The following is a 23,375-nucleotide window of genomic DNA, read 5'->3' as shown; positions in this document are numbered from 1 at the left end:
TAGTGCGTCTAGTCTCTCCATAAACTCACAGCTGAGGGTGCCATCATTTATCAAGGGGTGAGCTCTTCCTTTAGGGATCATCTCTCAGCTCACATTTCTCTTAATAATTTCGCGGTGGTTTGTGCTGCCAAGTCTGTGATATGTCTGCATGGACTTTCTTCCCTAAATTCCAGACAAATCCATCAGTTTAACTGGTGGGACAATAAAAAAGCATTCACGCCCCTGTATGTTTTTACATTGTGTTATTATGACATGTTGAGCCACAGTGGATTTTATTTGGCTTTGTCGATCAACTGATCACTGATCAACAGAGCACAACTCATCCACGTCAAAGTGAAATCAAATAAAATTCCCATAGATGTTTATATCTAGCCAACCTTTTAAGTTCTTAGATTTTCCTCCCTTCTATTATTTATCTGTATTTTAATCTGTCTATCCTCTTTATCTAAAGAAGAATTAAACATTACATTCTCAAACCGCTTAAATAAACCCAAGTTCATGTAGTGCTTACCCGGTGGAGGACATCAATCTACCCTGAACATTAGGGACTCTAACCCCTGTAACACTCACGGGCAAGTCCTTAGCATGGTCCCAATTCAGCGGTAATGGATGAAGTGGAAGGGAAGAAAAGAAAACGATCCCAGGAGCATGTGACAAACAGTCCTACCGGTAGTGCGGTAAGGGATGATGAGATTTGGGGAAGCGTGCCCTCCGATGACCAATCCAACACCACTCACATGACAGGCAGGTAGGTACAAGGCAGTGCAGACATCTTTACAGGTTCGATGATCGCGGATATAAAAGATATTCCACAGGTAGAATGGCAGACAAGACAGACGGGTGGATACAAACACAAAACAACGGGGGATCCCTTGCCGCTTAGCCGGCTCCCCTTTTAAAGTCCCTGCTGGCCCTTCTTGTCCCCAGCAGCCCCTGCGTCCATTGGGCTGTTGGGAAATGGAGTCCATTAATCCATAAGGCTGTTACATGTAAATTGATAGAAAAATTAAGCAAGTGGGTGCTTGGATGGTTAAAGATTAAAAAAAATAGAAGGGTGGATGGATGGAAAATACAAAACGGTGAATGAATGGAAAAGGTTCAGACTTTAGAGTTACCAAAAATATGACGTGAAGTCCATCAGAGTGTTTAGATGCATGAATCACCAATCTGAGGGGCTGTCAAGATGGGCTCCGGCCACCCGTGACCCTGCAGATCTGAGAAGATTCTGTTATATTTTATCATTGGGATTCTAATATAAATATGGTGACAACAAATTGAATAACACACCACCGCTGTTACCGGCGAGGGGTCTCACTCATGCAGCGACTTTATTTCCTGTTTCAGCGCCATATCTTTCTCAACGCTGTCGTTGCTCTCCTTTTTAATTTCATACACGTGTGCATTAGCTTTTGGCATGAAGTGCAGTCGAATTACAGGCTTGCAAATAGAAACTTGTGCTCGACCGTACAATCAGTTAATTAGGGAGCGTTGTCATCCCCCTTAGGATGAGTTATATTAGCCGAGAAACAAATAAAACAAAAACAAAAGCAGGTGGGCCATTATCTTTCACTGTCAGCGCCATATGAGTCCCTGGCAACACCGGCGGCCCCAGTTACGTGTAGATGGTGATTTACCAGTTCATTCTACCCATTCAAGAGTAGCGTTAACTGAGCACTGAAACTGGAAAGGAGTTCATTTTTAGAGGAGCTGCCCATCTTTCTAATGTCCTGTTATAGAGCCTGTCCACATCAGCACTGGAGAGCACACCAGGCCGGTCAAGAGAAAACTCACATGGCGTTCAGCCGGGGCACATTGTTAATGGAAGGACCAGGGCAGAGAACAGCCACAGGGCATTGCCTCCCCCAGAGCGCTAGATGGCAGCCCCCCTGAGGGGGCTCCATGGGAGTTGGAGTTTGGCACAGCCCTGTTGGGTTCCATGGGTGCTGCCAGGGGGGCCTGACAGGGAGTCCCAAAGCCCTATTATATCCAGAACATCCTAATGGGCCACCGGAAGTGCTCCCGGGTGTGCCATAAAAAGAGCCGCCTGCAACTGCTCCAGGAGCTAGAATCGGGTCAAAGGGGGGCAAAGCTTGCTGTTTGAGGAGTGAAGGTGGACAGAGAAAGAGAGAGGAAAAGAAAGAAGAAAAGAAAAGAACTATACTGTGCTGCTTATTGAGTTTTGAACTTTGCTGAGCAGGTGGGAAACAACTTGGGAAGCGTTTCCCACGGGGAAAAAAATATATAAAAACCGGTAGTTGTGCTGAACTTGTGTTTTTGTCTGCTTGTGTCGGGTGTTGGATGCTACTGGAGCTCCCCATGCAGGCTACACTTACCGCTGTCACACACGTGGGCATGGGGGACAGTTTACAGGCTGATTGAGGCCCTTATCGTCCTCTTGAACCCTTTGACTTGACTCCAGACACCAGGTAAAAGTCCAAGAATTATTTATTTGGACACTAATAAAGTGCACAAAGCACCTACACTCCACAATACTCATAAATCAATAAACAAACCACAATAATCAATCCTCCACACTCCCAGACACTTCGCCACCCTTCCTCCCAGCTCAGCTCAGTGTACTGGTTTCCCAGAGTCCTTTATATAGTCCCTGACCCGGAAGTGTTTCTCCTTTCTGTCCATGTGATCACGAACACTTCCGGGTCGGATAAAAAGCTCCTTTCTTCAACCCGGAAGCACGTCGTTTCCTCTTGTCATGTGATCATGACGCACCTCCGGGTTATTGGGCAAGTAAGAGTCCGGCAGCCTCCCCACAGCGACTCCTGGTGGTCCCCATGGTATCCAGCAGGGCTGTGCATATAAACTACAAAGTCCATGAGGTCCTGCTGGAATTCGGGGAACGTTCACGCTGTTGGGAGAGCTCCACCTGGCGGCCTGGGGATGAGGGCCGGAATATTTAGCCGGCCACCCACCACAAGGCTCAAGTAGTGCTATTCGTCTACCCGACCAGGGGGTTGGCGCTCTCACCTGATCCTCTCTCCTCTTGCTCCTCTGCAGTTCAGCCGAAGGCCCCGCCTCTCAATGACATCACCACCAGTCTACCCACTGTTCACGTCACTTTTACGGCAAACCCTGATGATGTCATTTCTGGTACCCAGAATCCACCTTCCTGCCACATCAGTTCCTGTTCTGGCTGCCCTAACTCCACCTCTTCCTCCTACCTACCGTATTTATAGAGCAGACTCAAACTATTAGTCAGTTCAGTTGTGAACTTCGCTCCTGCAAGGACGTGTTTCTGTTCTTTTGCTGATTTTAACAGTATGTGGGGTGGTCATCCACAAACCTTTTTTTTTACTACACCACACTTACTCGTACCAGTAGGACCCCCAACATGGAGGTTTTCACATTTTATTGTTATACAACATTGAGCCACAGTGGAGTTATGGCTTTTCTGACATTTTCTCACCTGTCTATATTTCAATCTGTCCATCTGACCACATGTCCTTTCATCTGTACATCCACTTCACCCAAAGAAGAGCATAACAATACATTGTCAAACATCTCAGGGACATGGAGGGCTGGAGTCTGTGCTGCTTGTACTGGCCAGAGGCCATCAATTAAACTTGAACAGTGTCACACGAATAAGGGGACAGCCAACAGACCCAACACTGCGGGAAAAAAAACAGTCGAATGGAATGGGCACTGTAAAATGAGCAGACTCGACACACACTTAAAAAGGTTTGGGGCAGCCATCGGTAGAATATCCCTGGCTGCAAAAGGCTTTGAAAGGAACAGAGATATCCACGAGACTGAGTCCAAAACAGAACTGAAGTTGAGTTGCAAAGATCCATCCATCCATCCATTTTCCAACCCGCTGAATCCGAACACAGGGTCACGGGGGTCTGCTGGAGCCAATCCCAGCCAACACAGGGCACAAGGCAGGAACCAATCCTGGGCAGGGTGCCAACCCACCGCAGGACACACACAAACACACACACACACCAAGCACACACTAGGGCCAATTTAGAATCACCAATCCACCTAACCTGCATGTCTTTGGACTGTGGGAGGAAACCGGAGCGCCCGGAGGAAACCCACACAGACACGGGGAGAACATGCAAACTCCAAGCAGGGAGGACCTGGGAAGCGGACCCAGGTCCCCAGATCTCCCAACTGCGAGGCAGCAGCGCTACCCACTGCGCCACCGTGCCGCCCAGTTGCAAAGATGGCGGTTTTAAATAGTCAGACTGGAAGTGACATAGGGGAACCGGAAGTGAATGTCTTCTGACGTCAATCGAGGCGCCGTAAGTGATGTCATACTAGGCACCCGACCCGGAAGTGATGCCAGTCGAGACACCAGGACCGGAAGTGACGTCATACTAGCCGCCAGACCCGGAAGTGATGTCAGTCGAGACACCGCGGCCAGAAATGACGTCCTACTAGCCGCCAGACCGGGAAGTGATGTCAGTCGAGACGCCGGGGCCAGAAGTGACGTCATACTAGCCGCCAGACCCGGAAGTGATGTCAGTCGAGACGCCGGGACCGGAAGTGACGTCATACTAGCTGCCAGACCCAGAAGTGATGTCAGTTGAGATGCCGGGACCGGAAGTGACGTCATACTAGCCGTCAGACCCAGAAGTGATGTCAGTTGCGCCACCGGGACCGGAAGTGACGTCATACTAGCCGCCAGATCCGGAAGTGATGTCGGTTGAGCCGCCGGAACCGGAAGTGACATCATACTAGCCGCCAGACCCGGAAGTGACGACAGTCGAGACACTGGGTCCGGAAGTGACGTGATACTAGCCACCAGACCCGGAAGTTACGTCATAATAGCCGCCAGACCCGGAAGTGATGTCAGTCGAGATGCCAGGACCGGAAGTGACGTCATACTAGCCGCCAGACCCGGAAGTGATGTCAGTCAAGACGCCGGGTCCGGAAGTGACGTGATACTAACCACCAGACCCTTAAGTGATGTCAGTTGAGACGCCGGGACCGGAAGTGACATCGTATTAGGCGCCAGACCCTTAAGTGATGTCAGTCGAGATGCCGGAGCCGTTACCAAATGAAGCACAATACAATACAAAACTGTCGTAGAGGATATAAATTCAACATTCAAAACAGTATAAACAACATTCACAGTACAGGGGGGCTAGATAAATTTCACAGTATACAACATAGTGCAAGATAACAAATAGGGAGCACAGGAGGCATAAATCAAAACAGTAATAAATGAGACGTATTATCATAAATCCTTCTTACAGATTTGCTGGATTTCAGTTTCTTACTGTAAGTGACAGCAAGTATTGTTTAAAATCATTAATGAACCATTTAAAAGATGGTTTGCTATTTCTCCACTTACTACAGCGTACTGTATATGGTATGTACCTAAAAGAATGACAATGTTAATCATATCAGAGACAGATGGATAGAAGTTATCCATGTAGAACATAATATGAGAAAAGTCAAACTGTGGGATATCATTAACCTTGAGTGATAACCAGCTGTGTATTTCTAACCACAAATTACCCGAAAAAGGACATGAAAAGAACAAGAGTTGTAATGTTTCACAAGTTGAATCACAAAAAGAACACAGGTCCACCTCAAATTTAAATCTTCTTTTTAAAAATTCTTCTTTTTATTAATTAACTTGAAATGTGTTTCTTTAATTTTTGGGGAAACAGGCCACTTAACAAATTTAGAAAAAGCCTTTTCATTAATTGTCTGATACCAATTAAAAACTTGCAAATGCTTTCCTGAGTTAAAATCATGGAAAAGACTGGATTTAAAATTTGCTCTAATAGCCTTATTATTACATTTACTATTGTTTAGATAGATAGATAGATAGATAGATAGATAGATAGATAGATAGATAGATAGATAGATAGATAGATAGATAGATAGATAGATAGATAGATAGATAGATAGATAGATAGATAGATACTTTAGATTACAGTTTCCAATTTTTAAGTTTGGCAATGCTGGCTTGACTTCTGAATATACAGTAACGTGATGTTGTAGATTAACTGCCTTGATGCCAATGGGATTGCATGACAGACCTGCCTGTATTCTTTTTGAGTACAACCTAATTTAAATTTCTTCATAAAGGACATATAATCTAGCAGATTACCTTCTGAGTCCAGGAAGTGACATCATTCTAGGCACCGGGAAACTGGAAGTGACGTCTTCACATTTGAGTCAGACAGGTTTTCCCACAGCTGGTCTGCAGAGACGACATAAGAAGATTTAGTGCACCCTGTGGCCCCCTGGCCTGGCGTGGAATTACCTTCACTTGGTCCATACAACGTCCTCCTATTCGCACATGTGTGACAACACGGAATCAAAATCAGACAGATCGCTGGGCAAAGTCTCCGATTATTCACTGCAATTGACTAAAGCCACATATTTCAGCGTGGACAGCTACTCCCGTATCGACACCAGACAAGACCCCCGCTCCCCTTCTTTACTTAGGACTAAATCAGACCCTCCACAGCTCACTGCCCTCTCTGCTTCAAGGCCTTATTGTCTTCATCTACAGAGCCATCCATGGCTCCTTCACCACCCGCTCTGTCACTGCCAGCACCAACAGCAGAAAATAACAATGTGCCAGCTCCACCGGGGCAAGCCATAGAGGTACCTACTACAAGATCTGCAAGACTTGTGCGCCCACCCGTTTATCTTAGGGATTTGATTCTGTATTGAAAACAAAATGCATATTTGTTGTAGTAAAAAGAAATGAAATCTGAAATGAGGATGTCTCAGTTTTGTAACAGGGAGGTAATGTATAAGAGATATATTTTCAAAAACAGTTTAATACATTTAAAGTATACATGCAAATCAGTTTATCGTACATAATTCAGTTCACTTGTTTGTGATCTCTTAATTGATTACTTTTTCCTTGGACAAGGTGAATGTATTAGTTGGGCCTGAAGAAGGAGGGGAGAAACATGCGTGTGATACGCTCGGTGCACAAGAAAAGGAAAGGAACCCGACAGCTTCAGTGTCTTTACTCATCCTCCACAAACTTATACCTCATTGGACGCACACCTCAGGGCCCCAATCTGATTGGCCTGCACGTTTCTGGGAGGTGCTTAGACTTAGACTAATATAGACAAAAAAGAGAACGAGCCATTGCACAGTGGCTGGTAAAGATTCTTCACCGCAGACACACTGTAGAAGCAAACATGGAGAGCCTTCTCTCGCTGTCCTTTCAAGTTAAACTGACAGACTCATCAGCTCATGAATTCTGACTCTAATCTTTCACTTTCTATTTAATTTGACTTTAAACTTTCAAAGAAATCCAGTAGGAATCGCACGGATTCCCATATTGACCATATTTTACCAGCCAGTCTGATGCCCATTTTTTTATATTATTACTATTAATTAGCTTTATTTAGCAAACGCTTTTATCTCAACCACATAACAAAGTGTACAACTGCCTAATTTCATTCGCCATTTTTTGCATCATTTATGACATCTCAACAAGTTCAAAGCTCTCAGACGATTCGGGTGAATCTTGATTCTCTTCAGTCAGCTCACTGATTATCTTGTTGTTACAATTTATAATCTGGTCACCACTTCAAGTGTATTCAGTGCTGTTTCCTCGGGGCTTAGAAGCAGCTTTGAAAAATAAGAATGTTTCTTTGTGAAAACAAGTTCAAGTGGGATTTCATTAAGAATCGTCTTTGTGCTGCACCATCAGGGAAAATCTGAAACATACTGAGAATTCCTTCACTCAGATTTTCCTGCGCAGCACAAATCAGCCGGGCTTTCCTGCGACAAGGCATTCAGTTGGCATGCAGCCACCATGGTGCTGACCGGACATCTGCCGCTCCACAAAGCAGGAAAATAGTGTCAAACATGATTTAAAAAGAGCTACAAAATGTTGTGTGATCACTGTACAGTCAATGCGGGGGAGGGGGTGGGGGGGGGGGGGGGGGGTGGTTAGTTGACATTTCAAGTCATTCCTGAGCTGGGTGAAAAACCCTCATTTTAAGCCCAGTTGCTAAGGCAATGGACAGACAGACAGACAGACAGACAGACAGACAGACAGACAGACAGACAGACAGACAGACAGACAGACAGACAGACAGATAGATAGATAGATAGATAGATAGATAGATAGATAGATAGATAGATAGATAGATAGATAGATAGATAGATAGATATTAAAAATTTACATACTGCAGTTTAATAAGAAACTCATATAGGATAGATAGATGGTATAGTAGGTAAGATTAAAAATTTATTTAGTGTGAAGCCCAGGGCATGTACAGCCACCCTAACCCCAACACAGACAGTCAGGACACAAGTTCAGCAGACAACACACACTTTATTTACAGTTGGGGAGCACTTTAGCCTGCTCCCCACAGCACAGTACAGTACATAAAGCACAGCACACAAGACACAGCCCTTCTGCCTCCAGCCCTCCACACAGACTTTGTCCTCTTCCTCCCGACTCTGGCCTCTGACTCCTGTTGACTGGGACCTTTTTATAGGGCACCCGGATGGACTCCAGGTGCCCAACAAGCTTATTCCAGCACTACTTTGGAAGTGCAGAAGTGTTGCGAAATAGGGCCCTGCCATATGTTCATGTGCCCCCTGGCACTGCCCTTTGTCAGTCCGGGGGAGAAACTGTGCTGGAAATACTCTCTCCCCTGGTCATTCCATAATCAGGGCATTCCAGCCAGGTAAGGGCCTGGCTGTCCACCACAATAGATTAATAAGACTGGCAGTATGTAAGATAGATAGTAGGCAAGATTAAAAATTTAATATTTAAAAATGTAATATTGATTTTAGTATAGTAGGCAGACTAAGATATTGTCCATACTGTCTACGTCTTCATTTCATTACAAATTGTTTCTTCTCTTTACAGGAGCTCAAAGTTAAAATGGACGAACTCCTGCCCCTGCTGCCAGTGTTGGATCAATATAAGTCTGATGCCCGAATGATCGTCCAGCTGAAGGATGAGGTTCGGAATCTTTCTCTCCTGTTACTGGCCATCCAGGAGGAAATGGGTGCCTATGATTACGAAGAGCTACAACAACGTGTCCTGATCCTTGAAGAGAGGCTTCACGCCTGTATGCAGAAACTGGGTAAGTGACAAGAACTTCTTTTCCACAAATCAGCCAGCAGCAAAGGCCCAGTTGTTAGTGACAGCCACGGAGAGAACTCTAATGAGCGAATGAGTGTTACAGTCACGGAAAGCCGTCTAAGCCTTGAGATGACCACAAACATCTGTCTGCTTTATAGTGCCTTTCGCTATCTACCTCATTTTTTTATATATATATAGTTCTTATTGTCACAAAGGTTTTTAGTGCAGTGCTTCCCAAAGTGTTTTGCACCAAGGACCCCCTTTGTTAAAGATGTAGAGGACCACCTATGCTCAACAGCCACTCAACACTGGGGTTTGGGAGTAGAGAGCGAGAGGAGAAGGACTTGCGTTGGATGGTCCAGGTTTGTTTTTTTTTGTTTGGTTGTTCCCATACTGGTGGCGAGAGGTCTTTGGATAGTGGAGTGTGTGTCCAGCTTTGTAAATTCTGTTTAGCTAGATAGCCAAGTTAAGTGTTGTCCTCCTGCCTTGCTTCTATTTTTTTGTGAGCAGTTGTCTCCATTTTCTTGTGAGTTTCGTTTTTAAAACAAATGTTTATTTTTCAGATGATTTAGTTTTGAGTGTCTCTCTCTTTCATGTGTGTACCCCTGGGCCTTTAGTGGGCCGTTACACCACCGTGTAGTTTGGTGGTGGCAGCCTCAGGATGTGGAGATGATTTTCTGCAGCAGGACCCAGAAGGAAGGCTTCTGATGGAGAAACGAATGCAGCAAAAAAATAAATAAACCCGGAGGGAATCCTGATGGAATCTGGAAGAAAGCTGAACTTTGGGAGAAGTCTCCTCTTCCAGGAATACGACGACTTCAATTATAAAGGCAAAGCTACTCAAGAATGGCTTCAGAACAGCAATGTTAAAGTGCCGGAGTGGTCGAGACAGAGTCCAGATCTCATCTCTGGACATCACAAACTGGAGCAGTTTTGCAAAGAAGAAGGCGGAGAAAGTTGTGGAGATGTGCAAAGCTGAAGAGACCTGAGCACACACAGGCACCAGGCTGTCATGGCCGCCATAAGCGCCTCTACTAAATAGCGACTTGACGGCGGTGAATATTTCTATGATCAGCTATTGTGTGTTTTAGATTTGTATCCAGCTGAAATACCCGTTGTTGCAGATTTGTAGAACGAATTAAGGAAAGAAAGCAAAGATTAATGTGTTATTTTAAATGGTGACCCTGCTGTTATTGCTAGCTATCCGATCCGTCAACCGCACTGCCCTTCGATAAATGTCTGCTCTCATGAGTCGAGAATTTGTTCTTTTTGAATCCAAATTGCATAACTCCTTGCTGCGTTGTTATCATGAACTTTATCAAGTCTGACTCATCCTCGGGGTGGCAAGTTGGCACAGTGGTAGTGCTGCTGCCTCGCAGTAAGGAGACCTGGGTTCGCTTCCCAGGTCCTCCCTGCGTGGAGTTTGCATGTTCTCCCTGTGTCTGTGTGGGTTTCCTCCGGGTGCTCCGGTTTCCTCCCGCAGTCCAAAGACATGCAGGTTAGGTGCATTGGCGATCCTAAATTGTCCCTAGTGTGTGTTTGGTGTGTGTGTGCCCTGCGGTGGGCTGGCGCCCTGCCTGGGGTTTGTTTCTGCCTTGCACCCTGTGCTGGCTGGGTTTCACTCCAGCAGACCCCCGTGACCCTGTGTTAGGATAATGGATGGATGGATGGACGCATCCTCTTGGTTCAAGGTGGACAGTGCGTGGTCCTTAAATTACGAAGAAGAGCCAACAAAGCAGAAGCTGAACGGCAACTCTTTGATTCTCCTTTGCATTGCACTGCACTTCCACTCGCGTTCAGGCCTCACCCAGCACTCCCTGCGTTAGCACACAATACTCCTTTTTCTATTATGTTAGATAGAAGCAGCAGGCTGTGTTACCCAGGCAAGTTATGTTAACCTCCTGCCGTTCTGTCTGCTAGTTTGGCTTCAGTCTGTTCAGGTGTTGCACTTGCTTTGAGCCAGCAGGTGGCACTGGTTTATGATCTGTACAACACATGGAAAAAAAAGAAAACATTGGCACCCCTAGGGTCAAAACTTTCAGTTTCAAAGTAGTCTGCTTTGCCTGTATGCTCCTAGAGAGCAGCTACACAAAATTTGGTTCAGATCAGTCAAAGGGGGTAGAATTGTATAGGAGACTAACAATCAGACAGACAGGCAGACATACAGACAGACAGACATTTTTATTCATATATTAAAGTAGCTGAGCTACCCAGCTAAGACGGGTTAAAATCTAAGTAATCAACGTAGACTTCAGCATTAATGTTTGCAGTGCATCATCTATTGGAATGTATTTTGTAATGCATGTAGTAATAAAATGCCTTGCATTTGTCATTCCAACAGATGGCACATCACAAACATTTGTTGTAATAATATTAGAAGCGAGCTGTGGTACCCATCTAAGATAGGTTCTAATCAAAGAAAGCAAAGTAGACCTCAGTATTAATGTTTGTAGGGCACCATCCATTGGAATGTATTTTGCAATGTATGTACTAATAAAATGCATTGCATTTGTCATTCCAACAGATGGCACATCACAAACATTTACAGCAATAATATTAGAAGCTAGCAGTGCTACCCATCTAAGATAGGTTCTAATCTAAGAAATCAAGGTAGACCTCAGTATTAATGTTTGTAGGGCACCATCCATTGGAATGTATTTTGCAATGTATGTACTAATAAAATGCATTGCATTTGTCATTCCAACAGATGGTACATCACAAACATTTGTTGTAATAATATTAGAAATGAGCTGTGTTACCCATCTAAGCTAGGTTCTAATCAAGAAATCAAGGTAGTCCTCAGAAATAATGTTTGAGGGCACCATCCATTGGAAAGTATTTTGTAATACTTGTAGTAATAAAATGCATTGTATTTTGTCATTCCAACAGGAGGCACATCACAAATATTTGTAGCAATAATATTAGAAGTGAGCATGTTCTCCCCGTGTCTGCGTGGGTTTCCTCCGGGCGCTCCGGTTTCCTCCCACAGTCCAAAGACATGCTGGTTAGGTGGATTGGCGATTCTAAATTGGCCCTAGTGTGTGCTTGGTGTGTGGGTGTGTTTGTGTGTGTCCTGTGGTGGGTTGGCACCCTGCCTGGGATTGGTTCCTGCCTTGTGCCCTGTGTTGGTTGGGATTGGCTCCAGCAGACCTCCGTGACCCTGTGTTCGGATTCAGCGGGTTGGAAAATGGATGGATGGATGGATTTGCTACCCATCTAAGATAGGTTCTAATCAAAGAAATCAAAGTAGACCTCAGTATTAATGTTTGTAGGGCACCATCCATTGGAAAGTATTTTGCAATGTATGTACTAATAAAATGCATTGCATTTGTCATTCCAACAGATGGCACATCACAAACTTTTACAGCAATAATATTAGAAGCTAGCAGTGCTACCCATCCAAGATAGGTTCTAATCTAAGAAATCAAGGTAGTCCTCAGAAATAATGTTTGAGAGCACCATCCTTTGGAAAGTATTTTGTAATACATGTAGTAATAAAATGCATTGTATTTTGTCATTCCAACAGGTGGCACATCGCAAACATTTGTAGCAATAATATTAAAAGTGAGCTATGAAACTTGTCAAAGATAGGCTGAAATCTAAGAGATCAACATAGACCTCACCATTAATGTTTGCTGGACACCATGCTGTGGAAATTGTTTTGTAATGCTTGTAGTAATATAACGCCTTGCATTTGTCATTCCAACAGATGGCGTACCACAAACAATTGTAGCAATAATATTAGAAGCGAGCTGTGCTACCTGTTTAAGATGGGTTGAAATTTAAGTAATCAATGTGGACCTCGGCATTAATGTGTCCATTAGAAAGTATTTTGTAATGCACATAGTAATTAATAATATTTGTAATAATACCATTATTAGTAATAATAGTAATAAATATCCTGGGTATGTCGTTAATCTGCAACTAGCACTGCGAGCAGGTCCTCCAACTTGCAGGGCAAACTCGGGGACTGGTGGCAGAACTGGCACTCCAGCCACTGTAAAAAAAACCTCACACTGATCCAGTGTGGTGCTGAGGTGTCACCCATTGCACGGCTGCACTCATTCCAACAGATGGAGCCATCACAAACGTTTGTAATAACAGAATGCATTACTACAAAGGTGATCTGCTGGAATGACGGAGACATACTGTAGCAGCCAGATGAACACACAGACACTTGTGCTTCTGTTATATAGATTAAATTAACCCACCTTGTAGAGATCGGTTTTCACTTTAACATTAAAGAGTCTTTTCTGTTGATCAGTGTCAACAAGGCCCAGTTAAATCGACAAGGATTCAATGTTGTATAACAAGTAAATGTGAAAATTTCAAAGGTGGGGGGGTGAATATTAGACTGATATGTAGTATAAATGAAATCCACGTCAGAATAAAGAGCATACTGCTCTATGGCTCGTTCCTTGGGTGTCGTAGTTGGGGGGGATAATGATTACCCAGGGCCCACTGGATAGGGGAGGGTGGCCTGGAATGAAAATCATATGACAGACATGGATTGAGAGGAAGAGGCCCACAGAGACTGCTTATGCATTGGGCCCAGAGTTCTATGCTACACCCCTGCTCTCTCTTAATCAGATTTTGATATAATTTACGGTTTCTGGTACTTTAACCGTTAAAGAGAGAGAATAAAAGTTGAAAGGACGTCCTTTGCACACTCGAGCAAACTAAACGGCAGACATTTAAAACGAACGCATACCGCAACTGCAGCATGCAGCAATTTCCTTGTATTGGAAGTGCACTAACAATAATCAGATCCAACCCGTCATCCTCGAAATGAAATGAAGCTAATGGCTTTGAGCAAACTTTGCCTTCTGACCATCTGGCGGAGAGGAGCAGCAGCACTTGCTCTTCTTGCTTCTGAGGGGGCCTTTTTCCTTCAGACACAATGAGGAAATGGCCATGGGGTCCGAAGCACCACAGCAGCAGCAGCAGCAGCAGGCAAAATGCCGGGGCGTGCAAAGAATTCCACTTGACCTGATTTTGTGATTTCTGCTGGCATCTTACCGTGCAGAGTGGAGAATGTGGAAAAGGGCTCCCATGTCGGATAATTTAACTCTTAGGACATTCATCCTGACTTATTCAAGTGCAAGTTCCGGTTCAATTTCAAACGTACTGAAATAATAATTAGTTAGAATATTAAATTAACATTCTGAAAAGGATGATAACTTGTTGCACAGACATGAGTATATTTAAAAAACTCGAACCCGGGTTTATACTTTATACTCGTTTATACTTCACGCTCAGAACACGTACACGCACGCCACATGGCTGTCACACGTTCCCAGTGTCCATTTGACGCGTCCTCTGAGCAGGTCCTCAGAAATTAGCACGACGCTTGCGCGAGTTGCATTCGGGGGACGCAGTGTGATCAGGTCGGAACGTGACATCAGAGTCTCTGTTTACTATCTACACGTGACAGAAAGCCGCTTTTAGGATCCTCTGGGATCGATGTGTTTGATAAACGGCTCGATGTCGTGAAGCAAAACAAACACATTCGTGGTGCTTTTATACTCAAGTGTCGTATGTTCCCCATCGTAATGACACGACACATTTCAAAAGTCTCACATACCATCTTCGTTGACGTCTTTTCTTTTTTTTTTTTTTGTGCAGCACTGTATTTGAGCCACAAGGGGAAAAAATTAAGGACACAGTGAAAAGGTGTATTTTGTGATTAAAGTGGAGATGTCGTCTTTAATCTCGAAATGTTCACTTTAACCTCGTAGTTTATTTTATCATTAAAGTAGACCGTCATAAACGTCATCTTAAAATAGACCCCGTTGTTCTTCCTGACCTGACGTCAGTGGAAAACATCAATAGATCGCCACACAGAACACATTCAATGTATGATATTCCAACACTCTGCACATTTAGAATCCTTAGATTTAAACTTGGTATCACTTTCATGACGAAATGCATTAAAGTATTTATGTTACATTTTACAGATAAATTGTTAACTTTGTTTAAATAATGAATACTGTTAATAATTACACGTGTGGGGGTGACACGGTGGTGGAGCAGGTAGCGCTGCTGTCTCGCAGGGAGTCACGTTGCTGGTGTTCCCTGCCTGGAGTTTACATGCTTTATTGTTGGGTTTCCACAGTGTGCGGTTTCCTTCCAAAGACTTGAAGTTTTGGGGATTTGGTGACGATAAAATGACGCTAGTGTATGTGAATGCTTGTATTCACCTTGCGATGAGCTGATGTCCCGTCCAGGGATTGTTTAATCCTTATGCTGGCCGGCCATCTAAACTGAGCGATTAGGGGAGAAGGGCCTTAGTCAGGGAGGTGACCAAGAACCCGATGGTCACTCTGTCAGAGCTCCAGAGGTCCTCTGTGGAGAGAGGAGAACCTTCCAGAAGGACAACCATCTCTGCAGCAATCCACCAATCAGGCCTGTATGGTAGAGTGGCCAGACGGAAGCCACTCCTTAGTAAAAGGCACATGGCAGCCCGCCTGGAGTTTGCCAAAAGGCACCTGAAGGACTCTCAGACCATGAGAAAGAAAATTCTCTGGTCTGATGAGACAAAGATTGAACTCTTTGGTGTGAATGCCAGGCGTCAAGTTTGGAGGAAACCAGGCACCGCTCATCACCAGGCCAATACCATCCCTACAGTGAAGCATGGTGGTGGCAGCATCATGCTGTGGGGATGTTTTTCAGCGGCAGGGACTGGGAGACTAGTCAGGATAAAGGGAAAGATGACTGCAGCAATGTACAGAGACATCCTGGATGAAAACCTGCTCCAGAGCGCTCTTGACCTCAGACTGGGGCGACGGTTCATCTTTCAGCAGGACAACGACCCTAAGCACACAGCCAAGATATCAAAGGAGTGGCTTCAGGACAACTCTGTGAATGTCCTTGAGTGGCTCAGCCAGAACCCAGACTTTCTGGATGCACTGTATATAGATGATAAAAAGCAAACAGATTTGAAATTTGAGAAAATTTACTCAATCAGAAGTAGTCTTTTGTTTAAACAACCATCTAATTTTTTTGTATCATGGAAATATAAATGTGTACACGATATTAAAAACTGTATTCAATATAATGCATATTCTGTCATTATTTTATTTGAATTTATACATCATCAGTTTAACAATAATGTGTAAACATTAAACATGCCATATAGATATAAAGATGTAATGGGAACAATAAGCTGTGACGTCCCCGTCGTGTTCCTGGTCACACATTTTATTTTGTGATTTTTTTTTTTTATTTTCGCCATCATTATTATATTTAAGTTGTCTGCATATTGATTTGGCAAAATTTTACACCAGTTGCCCTTCCTGATGGAGAAGTTTAGAGAAGGCCAAAAGGAGTTGCATTGCGTCTTTGTGGACCTGGAGAAAGCATATGAAAGGTTGCTTCGAGAGGAGTTGTGGTATTGTATGAGGAAGTCAGGAGTGGCAGAGAAGTACATAAGAGTTGTACAGGATATGAAGTGTGACAGTGGTGAGGTCTGCGGTAGGAGTGACGGATGTATTCAAGGTGGAGGTGGGATTACATCAGGGATCGGCTCGGAGTCCTTTCTTATTTGCAATAGTGATGGACAGATTGACAGACAAGATTAGACAGGAGTCCCCGTGGACTATGATGTTTGCTGATGACATTGTGATCTGTAGCGAGAGTAGGGAGCAGGTTGAGGAGACCCTGGAGAGGTGGAGATATGCTCTAGAGAGGAGAGGAATGAAGGTAAGTAGGAACAAGACAGAATACATGTGTGTGAATGAGAGGGAGGTCAGTGGAATGGTGAGGATGTAGGGAGTAGAGTTGGCGAAGGTGGATGAGTTTAAATACTTGGGATCAACATCACAGAGTAATGGGGATTGTGGAAGAGAAGTGAAGAAGAGAGTGCAGGCAGGGTGGAATGGGTGGAGAAGAGTGTCAGGAGTGATTTGTGACAGACGGGTATCAGCAAGAGTGAAAGGGAAGGTCTACAGGACGGTAGTGAGACCCGCTCTGTTATATGGGTTTGAGACGGTGGCACTGACCAGAAAGCAGGAGACAGAGCTGGAGGTGGCAGAGTTAAAGATGCTAAGATTTGCATTGGGTGTGACGAGGATGAACAGGATTAGAAATGAGGACATCAGAGGGTCAGCTCAGGTGGGACAGTTGGGAGACAACGTCAGAGAGGCGAGATTGTGTTGGTTTGGACATGTGCAGAGGATAGATGCTGGGTATATTGGGCGAGGGGTGCTAAGGATAGAGCAGCCAGGCAAGGGGAACAGAGGAAGGCCTAAGAGAAGGTTTTTGGATGTGGTAAGAGAGAACATACAGGTGATGGGTGTGACAGAGCAACATGAGGAGGACAGGAAAATATGGAAGGAGATGATCTGCTGTGGCAACCCCCAATGGGAGCAGCCGAAAGAAGAAGAATGACTCTGAGTAAAAGCCATATGACAGCCACCTTGGATTCTGAGAACCTGAGGAAAAATATTTTCTGGTCTGATGACACCAAGGGCAACATGTCTATGATGAAGCGTGGTGGTGGCAGTGCCATGCTACAGAAGACAGGGAGACTGGTCAGAAGGAGGCCAAATATAGAAAGGTCCTTGAAGAAAACCTGCTCCAGAGCACGCATGACCTCAGACTGGGGCAACGATTCCTCCTGTCGGCACGACAAGACAACTCCAGAGGGGCTTCAGAACAAGTTCTTTGAGTGGCCCAGCCAAAACCCAGACTTAAACCTTGCAGAACATCTGTGGAGAGCCCTGATGATGGCAGTTTAGAGACCCTAACTATCCAATCAAATGGTGTTTGAGAGGATTCTGCCAAGAAGAATGGCCCAAATCCTGGTGTGTGAAGCTTGTAGAGACTTGGCCAAGAAGACTCAAAGCTGGAATTGCTGCCCAAGGGGCTTCTCCAAAGTACTGAATTAAGGGTCTGAAAACTTATATGAAGGAGAGATTTAGTTTTTTGAGTTTAAATACATTTGCAAACCTGTTTTCACTTTGTCATTATGGGTTATCGATTGTAGATTGATGTTCAAATGTATCCATTTAAAATGTAAAGCGTGCAGAAAATGGAGGGCTTGGAAACTTTCTCAATCCACTGTTTAGAGAATACTGAAGCTGGGTTGTGTTGCCTTCACTGGGTGCATTACCCTCTAAAAAGCAATTCATGACACACTGAAACTTAAGACCCCCCCCCCCCCCCCCCCCCAACTATCATATTCTCCATCTGTCTTTGAAATATTTTTTGTTATTCTGCAGTTTTAGTCATTCAGGCTTCTTGATGCTGAATTATTAAATATTAGGGCAAACTGTAGAAAGCACTGAAGAGGCAGAAGACTGATACATCTGTCACTACAGTCTGTTACTAGATTAAAAAGGAAACAAAAGCATGTGTTCTTTTCAGAAAAAAAAATAAAACAAATTTTAGAAAAGCAGACTTCGCATAAACAAAATGGTTTTATAAAAGAACACAATAACGTCATTTTGTTTGTCAGTTTATTCAGCCTTTGGCCAGACAGGTCGTTGGTGGTACGGCTGGTAACGGGCGCTGAATGTTCATTTTTGAAGATGACAGATTGGTTTCTGGTGGCCTGGCGGTTAGTGCTGCTGCCCTGCCGATCGGCTGTCCAGGGTTCAAATCGTTCCTTTGTTTTTGTGGAGTTTACATGTCAAACTAAATCAATTTTTTGTCAGGGTTTAGGGTGGCTGTATGCCCCCCGGGCTTTCCAGCAACTCCTGGTTTTTAAAGGTGTGCTGTTTGAAAAGTGTTTCTTTTTTTTAAATTGGTTGATTCAGGAGCAGCAGCATGGTGGCACAGTGGGTAGCGCTGCTGCCTCACAGGAAGGAGACCTGGGTTCTCTTCCCGGGTCCTCCCTGCATGAGTTTGCATGTTCTCCCCATGTCTGCGTGGGGTTTCCTCCCACAGTCCAAAGACATGCAGGTTAGGTTCATTGGTGATCATAAATTGTTCCCTAGTGAGTGTGTGTGTGTGTGTGTGCCACGCGGTGGGCTGGCACCCTGCTTGGGATTTGTTCCTGCCTTGCACCCCGTGCTGGCTGGGATTGGCTCCAGCAGACCTCTGTGTTAGGATATAGCGGGTTGGACAATGACTGACCGACTGACATTTCAATTATACACGCAGTACAATGTGTGGTGAAATACTTAGTTGCTAAGCTGTGCATTAAATAGAATATAAAACAACAATACACAACTTTAAACATACTCTATCAATTAAAATCATTATGCTTAATGACAGCAATAGTATGAATTACATTAAAAGAATAAAAATATGTAGGGTGGCATGGTGGTGCCTTGCAGTAAGAAGATCAGGGTTCATGTCTCGGATATTACAAGAAGAAGAAAATACAAACAAATAACACCAGTTCTTAAATCCTTACACTGGCTGCACACTGTAAAGTTTAGAGCAGATTTCAAAATCCACCTTTTAACATATAAAGCCTTAAATGGCCAAGGTCTGGCTTATTTGTCTGAACCTGTGTGTGAGTGTGCGGAAGAAAATTATGAATACAGACACCCCTCACTGGAATGCCCCGATTTTTGCAATAAAACACAGGCAGGAGAAAGGGACAATCATTATTCTTTATCTAAATCTCCAAAGAGGTAACAAGATAGATAGATAGATAGATAGATAGATAGATAGATAGATAGATAGATAGATAGATAGATAGATAGATAGATAGATAGATAGATAGATAGATAGATAGATAGATAGATATTTTAGTATAGTCGGCAGGATTACAAAATTAGATAGATAGATAGATAGATAGATAGATAGATAGATAGATAGATAGATAGATAGATAGATAGATAGATAGATAGATAGATAGATAGATAGATAGATAGATAGTATATTAATGTTAGTATAGTAGGCAGGATAGATAGATAGATAGATAGATAGATAGATAGATAGATAGATAGATAGATAGATAGATAGATAGATAGATAGATAGATAGATAGATAGATAGATAGATAGATAGATAGATAGATAGATATTTTAGTATAGTAGAGTTAAGATAAAGTCATTTATATGACCAGTTTTCCTTCCAAAATTTTCCTTTCTTTTCTTTCACTGAATTCCTCCACTACCTTCCAAGTGAGCTTCATCCTGACTCCTCTCCCATCTCTGACTCTGTGGGATAAGTGAAGGGCTTTCTTTTTAAAGCGGACCCAGGAGTACCTCCGGTACTCAATCTATCACCTTCAGTTAACAATTCCAAACCCAGCAGAATCACACTGTTCATTATGCGCTTAATGTCTGACAGCTCCCACTGGTATCCTCAACAGAATTCGACAGGGCAGACCCATGGGACCACAACTCCATGCTGCCCTGTGGGCATCCATATTGGAGCTCGGCAGATGGGATGCTGCCGCCCAGCGTACGGGGTGTTGCGCAGCCTATACTCAGCAGTCATCTACTGTCCTGTCCATCCAGACTCCCGGGCCAAATGAGAATGTCCTATTGAGTCTCCTGGGACACCTGCCTGGAGTAGTTGTTGCTGCAGCATCCTTGCATGTCTACATCTTGGCAGGGGGAATATTGCAGATCCCTCACTGACCTTCTTTTATAATGACTTCCTGGCCAGACAAGGGAGCTGAGTCCCTGCTTGTTTTTGTCATTAAAGAGGACTGTGCGCAGATTGCACACAAACAATCTGCGCACAGTCCTCTTTAATGCCAAAAAACAAGAAATCGACAGCAGAAACACGAAACGCAGTTTATAGTATCCCATGCAATTCTTGCTCAGCAGTATACATAGGACAAACTTCAAAAAGAATCTCAACACGTGTGCAGGAACATCGCAACGCCGTCAGAAGAAAGGACGCACTATCATTGATCTATGCACATACCAAATTGACAGGACATACATTCAACTGGGACAATGTAAAAGTAAAATTTAAGGCCAGTACTAAAAGTGCCAGAGAGTTGGCCGAGTCTTGGCTATCAGATGAAAACGCCATCAACAGACACTTGGACATAAATCCAGCATATGCTAACTTAAGAAGAACATGTTCATAATAAATAAACTATACAACCCGATGATCATACTGACTTAGTCACCTATATATATAGTCCTGCAGTGGGTCGGCACACTGCCCAGGATTGTTTCCTGCCTTGTGCCCTGTGTTGGCTGGGATTGGCTCCAGCAGACCCCCGTGACCCTGTGTTCGGATTCAGCGGGTTAGAAAATGGATGGATGGATATATATATATATATATATATATATATATATATAGATATATATATATATATATATATATAATATGATCCAGCTGGGTACAAAAACAGGAAACGTAGTACTATAGAAGAATGGTTATGCCATAAAAAGAACATATCTCTCTTAAGGGATTATATAAAATAACAAAAAAATACATTTATCATAGTGAATAATAAAATAACAGCATCATCTTTTAAACATAAGCTCACAAGGATAGGAGACTCAGACACACGGACCAGGGTTCAAATTTAACTCTTACAAGTGCACATTAAGATCTCAAGATGCCGTTCTGCTTATGATTCCAAGGATTAATAAAATAACAGTGGGAGGTCGAGCTTTTAGTTACAGGGCCTCTAAACTGTGGAATGGTCTGCCTGCTACTATAAGAGATGACCCTTTGGTCTCAGCTTTTAAATCCCGGCTGAAGACTCACTACTTCAGTTTAGCACACCCTGACTAGAGCTGCTGATTAACTTTACAGACTGCATCTCTGTTGTTAGTCATTAGCACTAAAACATAAGTAACATGATAGTTAGAATGTGTTACTAACCCTCACCTATTTTGCTTCTCTTCTGGGTACTCACATGTGGCACTTGGCGCCACTGCCCTACTGCCAGGTGGTTTTGCCTGCCTAAGGTAAAGTCATCTCTGATGGAGGACTGCAGGAATCTTGGAAGGAGGGGTCCTTTCATCAGGTTGGCTGGCCCAGTGCTGACTCAGCTGTGGAATGGCCAATAGGGGGAGGCAGCTCAATGGCTGAGGTCTCCAGGACTCTGAACAGAAACAGTTAAATTGTGCTCTGTACTTGTAATATTTCTATTGTACTATTGTATTGTATTGAGGATTACTTGTGTTCTGTTCTCTGTATTGTGTTGTATTGACATTTTTTTTGACACCCACTGCACACCCAACGTACCTGGATAGTCGTCTCTTTTTGAACTGCCTTTCCCAAGGTTCCTTCCTTGGTTTTTTTTTTGTGAGTTTATTCCTTGTCTTCTTAGAGAGTCAAGGCTAGGGGGGATGTCAAAAGGCAGGGCCTGTTAAAGCCCATTGCAGCACTTCTTGTGTTGATTTTGGACTGCTATACAAAAATAAATTGTATGTATGTATGTATGTATGTATGGAGTTTGCATGTTCTCCTTGTCTCCAGGTGGCTTTCCTCCGGCATGCAGGCTAGGTGGTTTGCTGATCCTAAATTGGCTCTGCTGTGTGTGTGTTTGTGTGTGTGGGTGTGTGTGCTCACCCTGTGATAGACTGGCACCATGTCCAGGGTTTGTCCCTGCCTTGCACCCTACACTAGCAGGGTCCACACGACCCTGTTCAGGAATAAATGGGTTTGAAAATGACAGACTAACCGACTAATAAATAAGTAAATAATAAATAACTTGACATAAGAGACAATAGGGCATCATGGAGCTCTAGGCTCTGTCCTCATTCCAGATGTGTATGGCTCCTCCTCAGTCTTCAGGCAGCCATAGTATGATCTAGCGGTTAGGATTCCTGGTTTTCACCCAGACGGCCTGGGTTCAACTCCCGGTATGGGAAAACTCTGAAACTACGGATCTGCACTGGCAATCAGAAGGTTGCCAGTTCGAATCCCGTTAATGCCAAAAACCTGCAATTTCTGAGCGCTTTGAGTAATACATAGTGAGAAAAGAGCTATATAAATGCAAAGAATTATAGTGTTTCTAGGGGCGGAACGGTGGCGCAGTGGATGCCTTGCATTTAGGAGACCCGGGTTCGCTTCCCAGGTCCTCCCTGCGTGGAGTTTGCATGTCTCCCTGTGTCTGCGTGGGTTTCCTCCCACAGTCCAAAGACATGCAGGTTAGGTGCATTGGTGATCCTAAATTGTCCCTAGTGTGTGCTTGGTGTGTGTGTGTGTGTGCCCTGCGGTGGGCTGGCGCCCTGCCCGGGGTTTGTTTCCTGCCTTGCGCCCTGTGTTGGCTGGGATTGGCTCCAGCAGCCCCCATGACCCTGTATTTAGGATATAGTGGGTTGGATGATGGATGGATAGTGTTTCCATGACCACAGCATAAAGACGAGTCGGTTGTTGGGATAGCTGGCATCTCTCATCATTTTCTTTGCCCTGGTCCGACATCACTTGCTGTAGATGCCCCTGACGTGACC

General features: G+C 44.0%; 1 protein-coding gene across 2 annotated transcripts in view; it reads left to right on the top strand.

Annotated features, from left to right (window-relative positions):
- The window catches only part of olfm2a (olfactomedin 2a), a 532,593-nt gene that overhangs the window by 485,964 nt on the left and 23,254 nt on the right, over window positions 1-23,375 (top strand). For both annotated transcript variants that reach the window (XM_051920906.1, XM_028823438.2), the window contains exon 4: window positions 8,831-9,050. In XM_051920906.1, the coding sequence (XP_051776866.1) occupies window positions 8,831-9,050 (220 nt within the window). The remainder of the gene's footprint in view (window positions 1-8,830; window positions 9,051-23,375) is intronic.

Source organism: Erpetoichthys calabaricus, chromosome 17 (genome assembly GCF_900747795.2).
Source record: "Erpetoichthys calabaricus chromosome 17, fErpCal1.3, whole genome shotgun sequence".
NCBI classification, from domain to species: domain Eukaryota; kingdom Metazoa; phylum Chordata; class Cladistia; order Polypteriformes; family Polypteridae; genus Erpetoichthys; species Erpetoichthys calabaricus.
The sequence above is the reverse complement of the archived record's forward strand: the minus strand, read 5'-3'. Positions and strand labels throughout refer to the sequence as shown.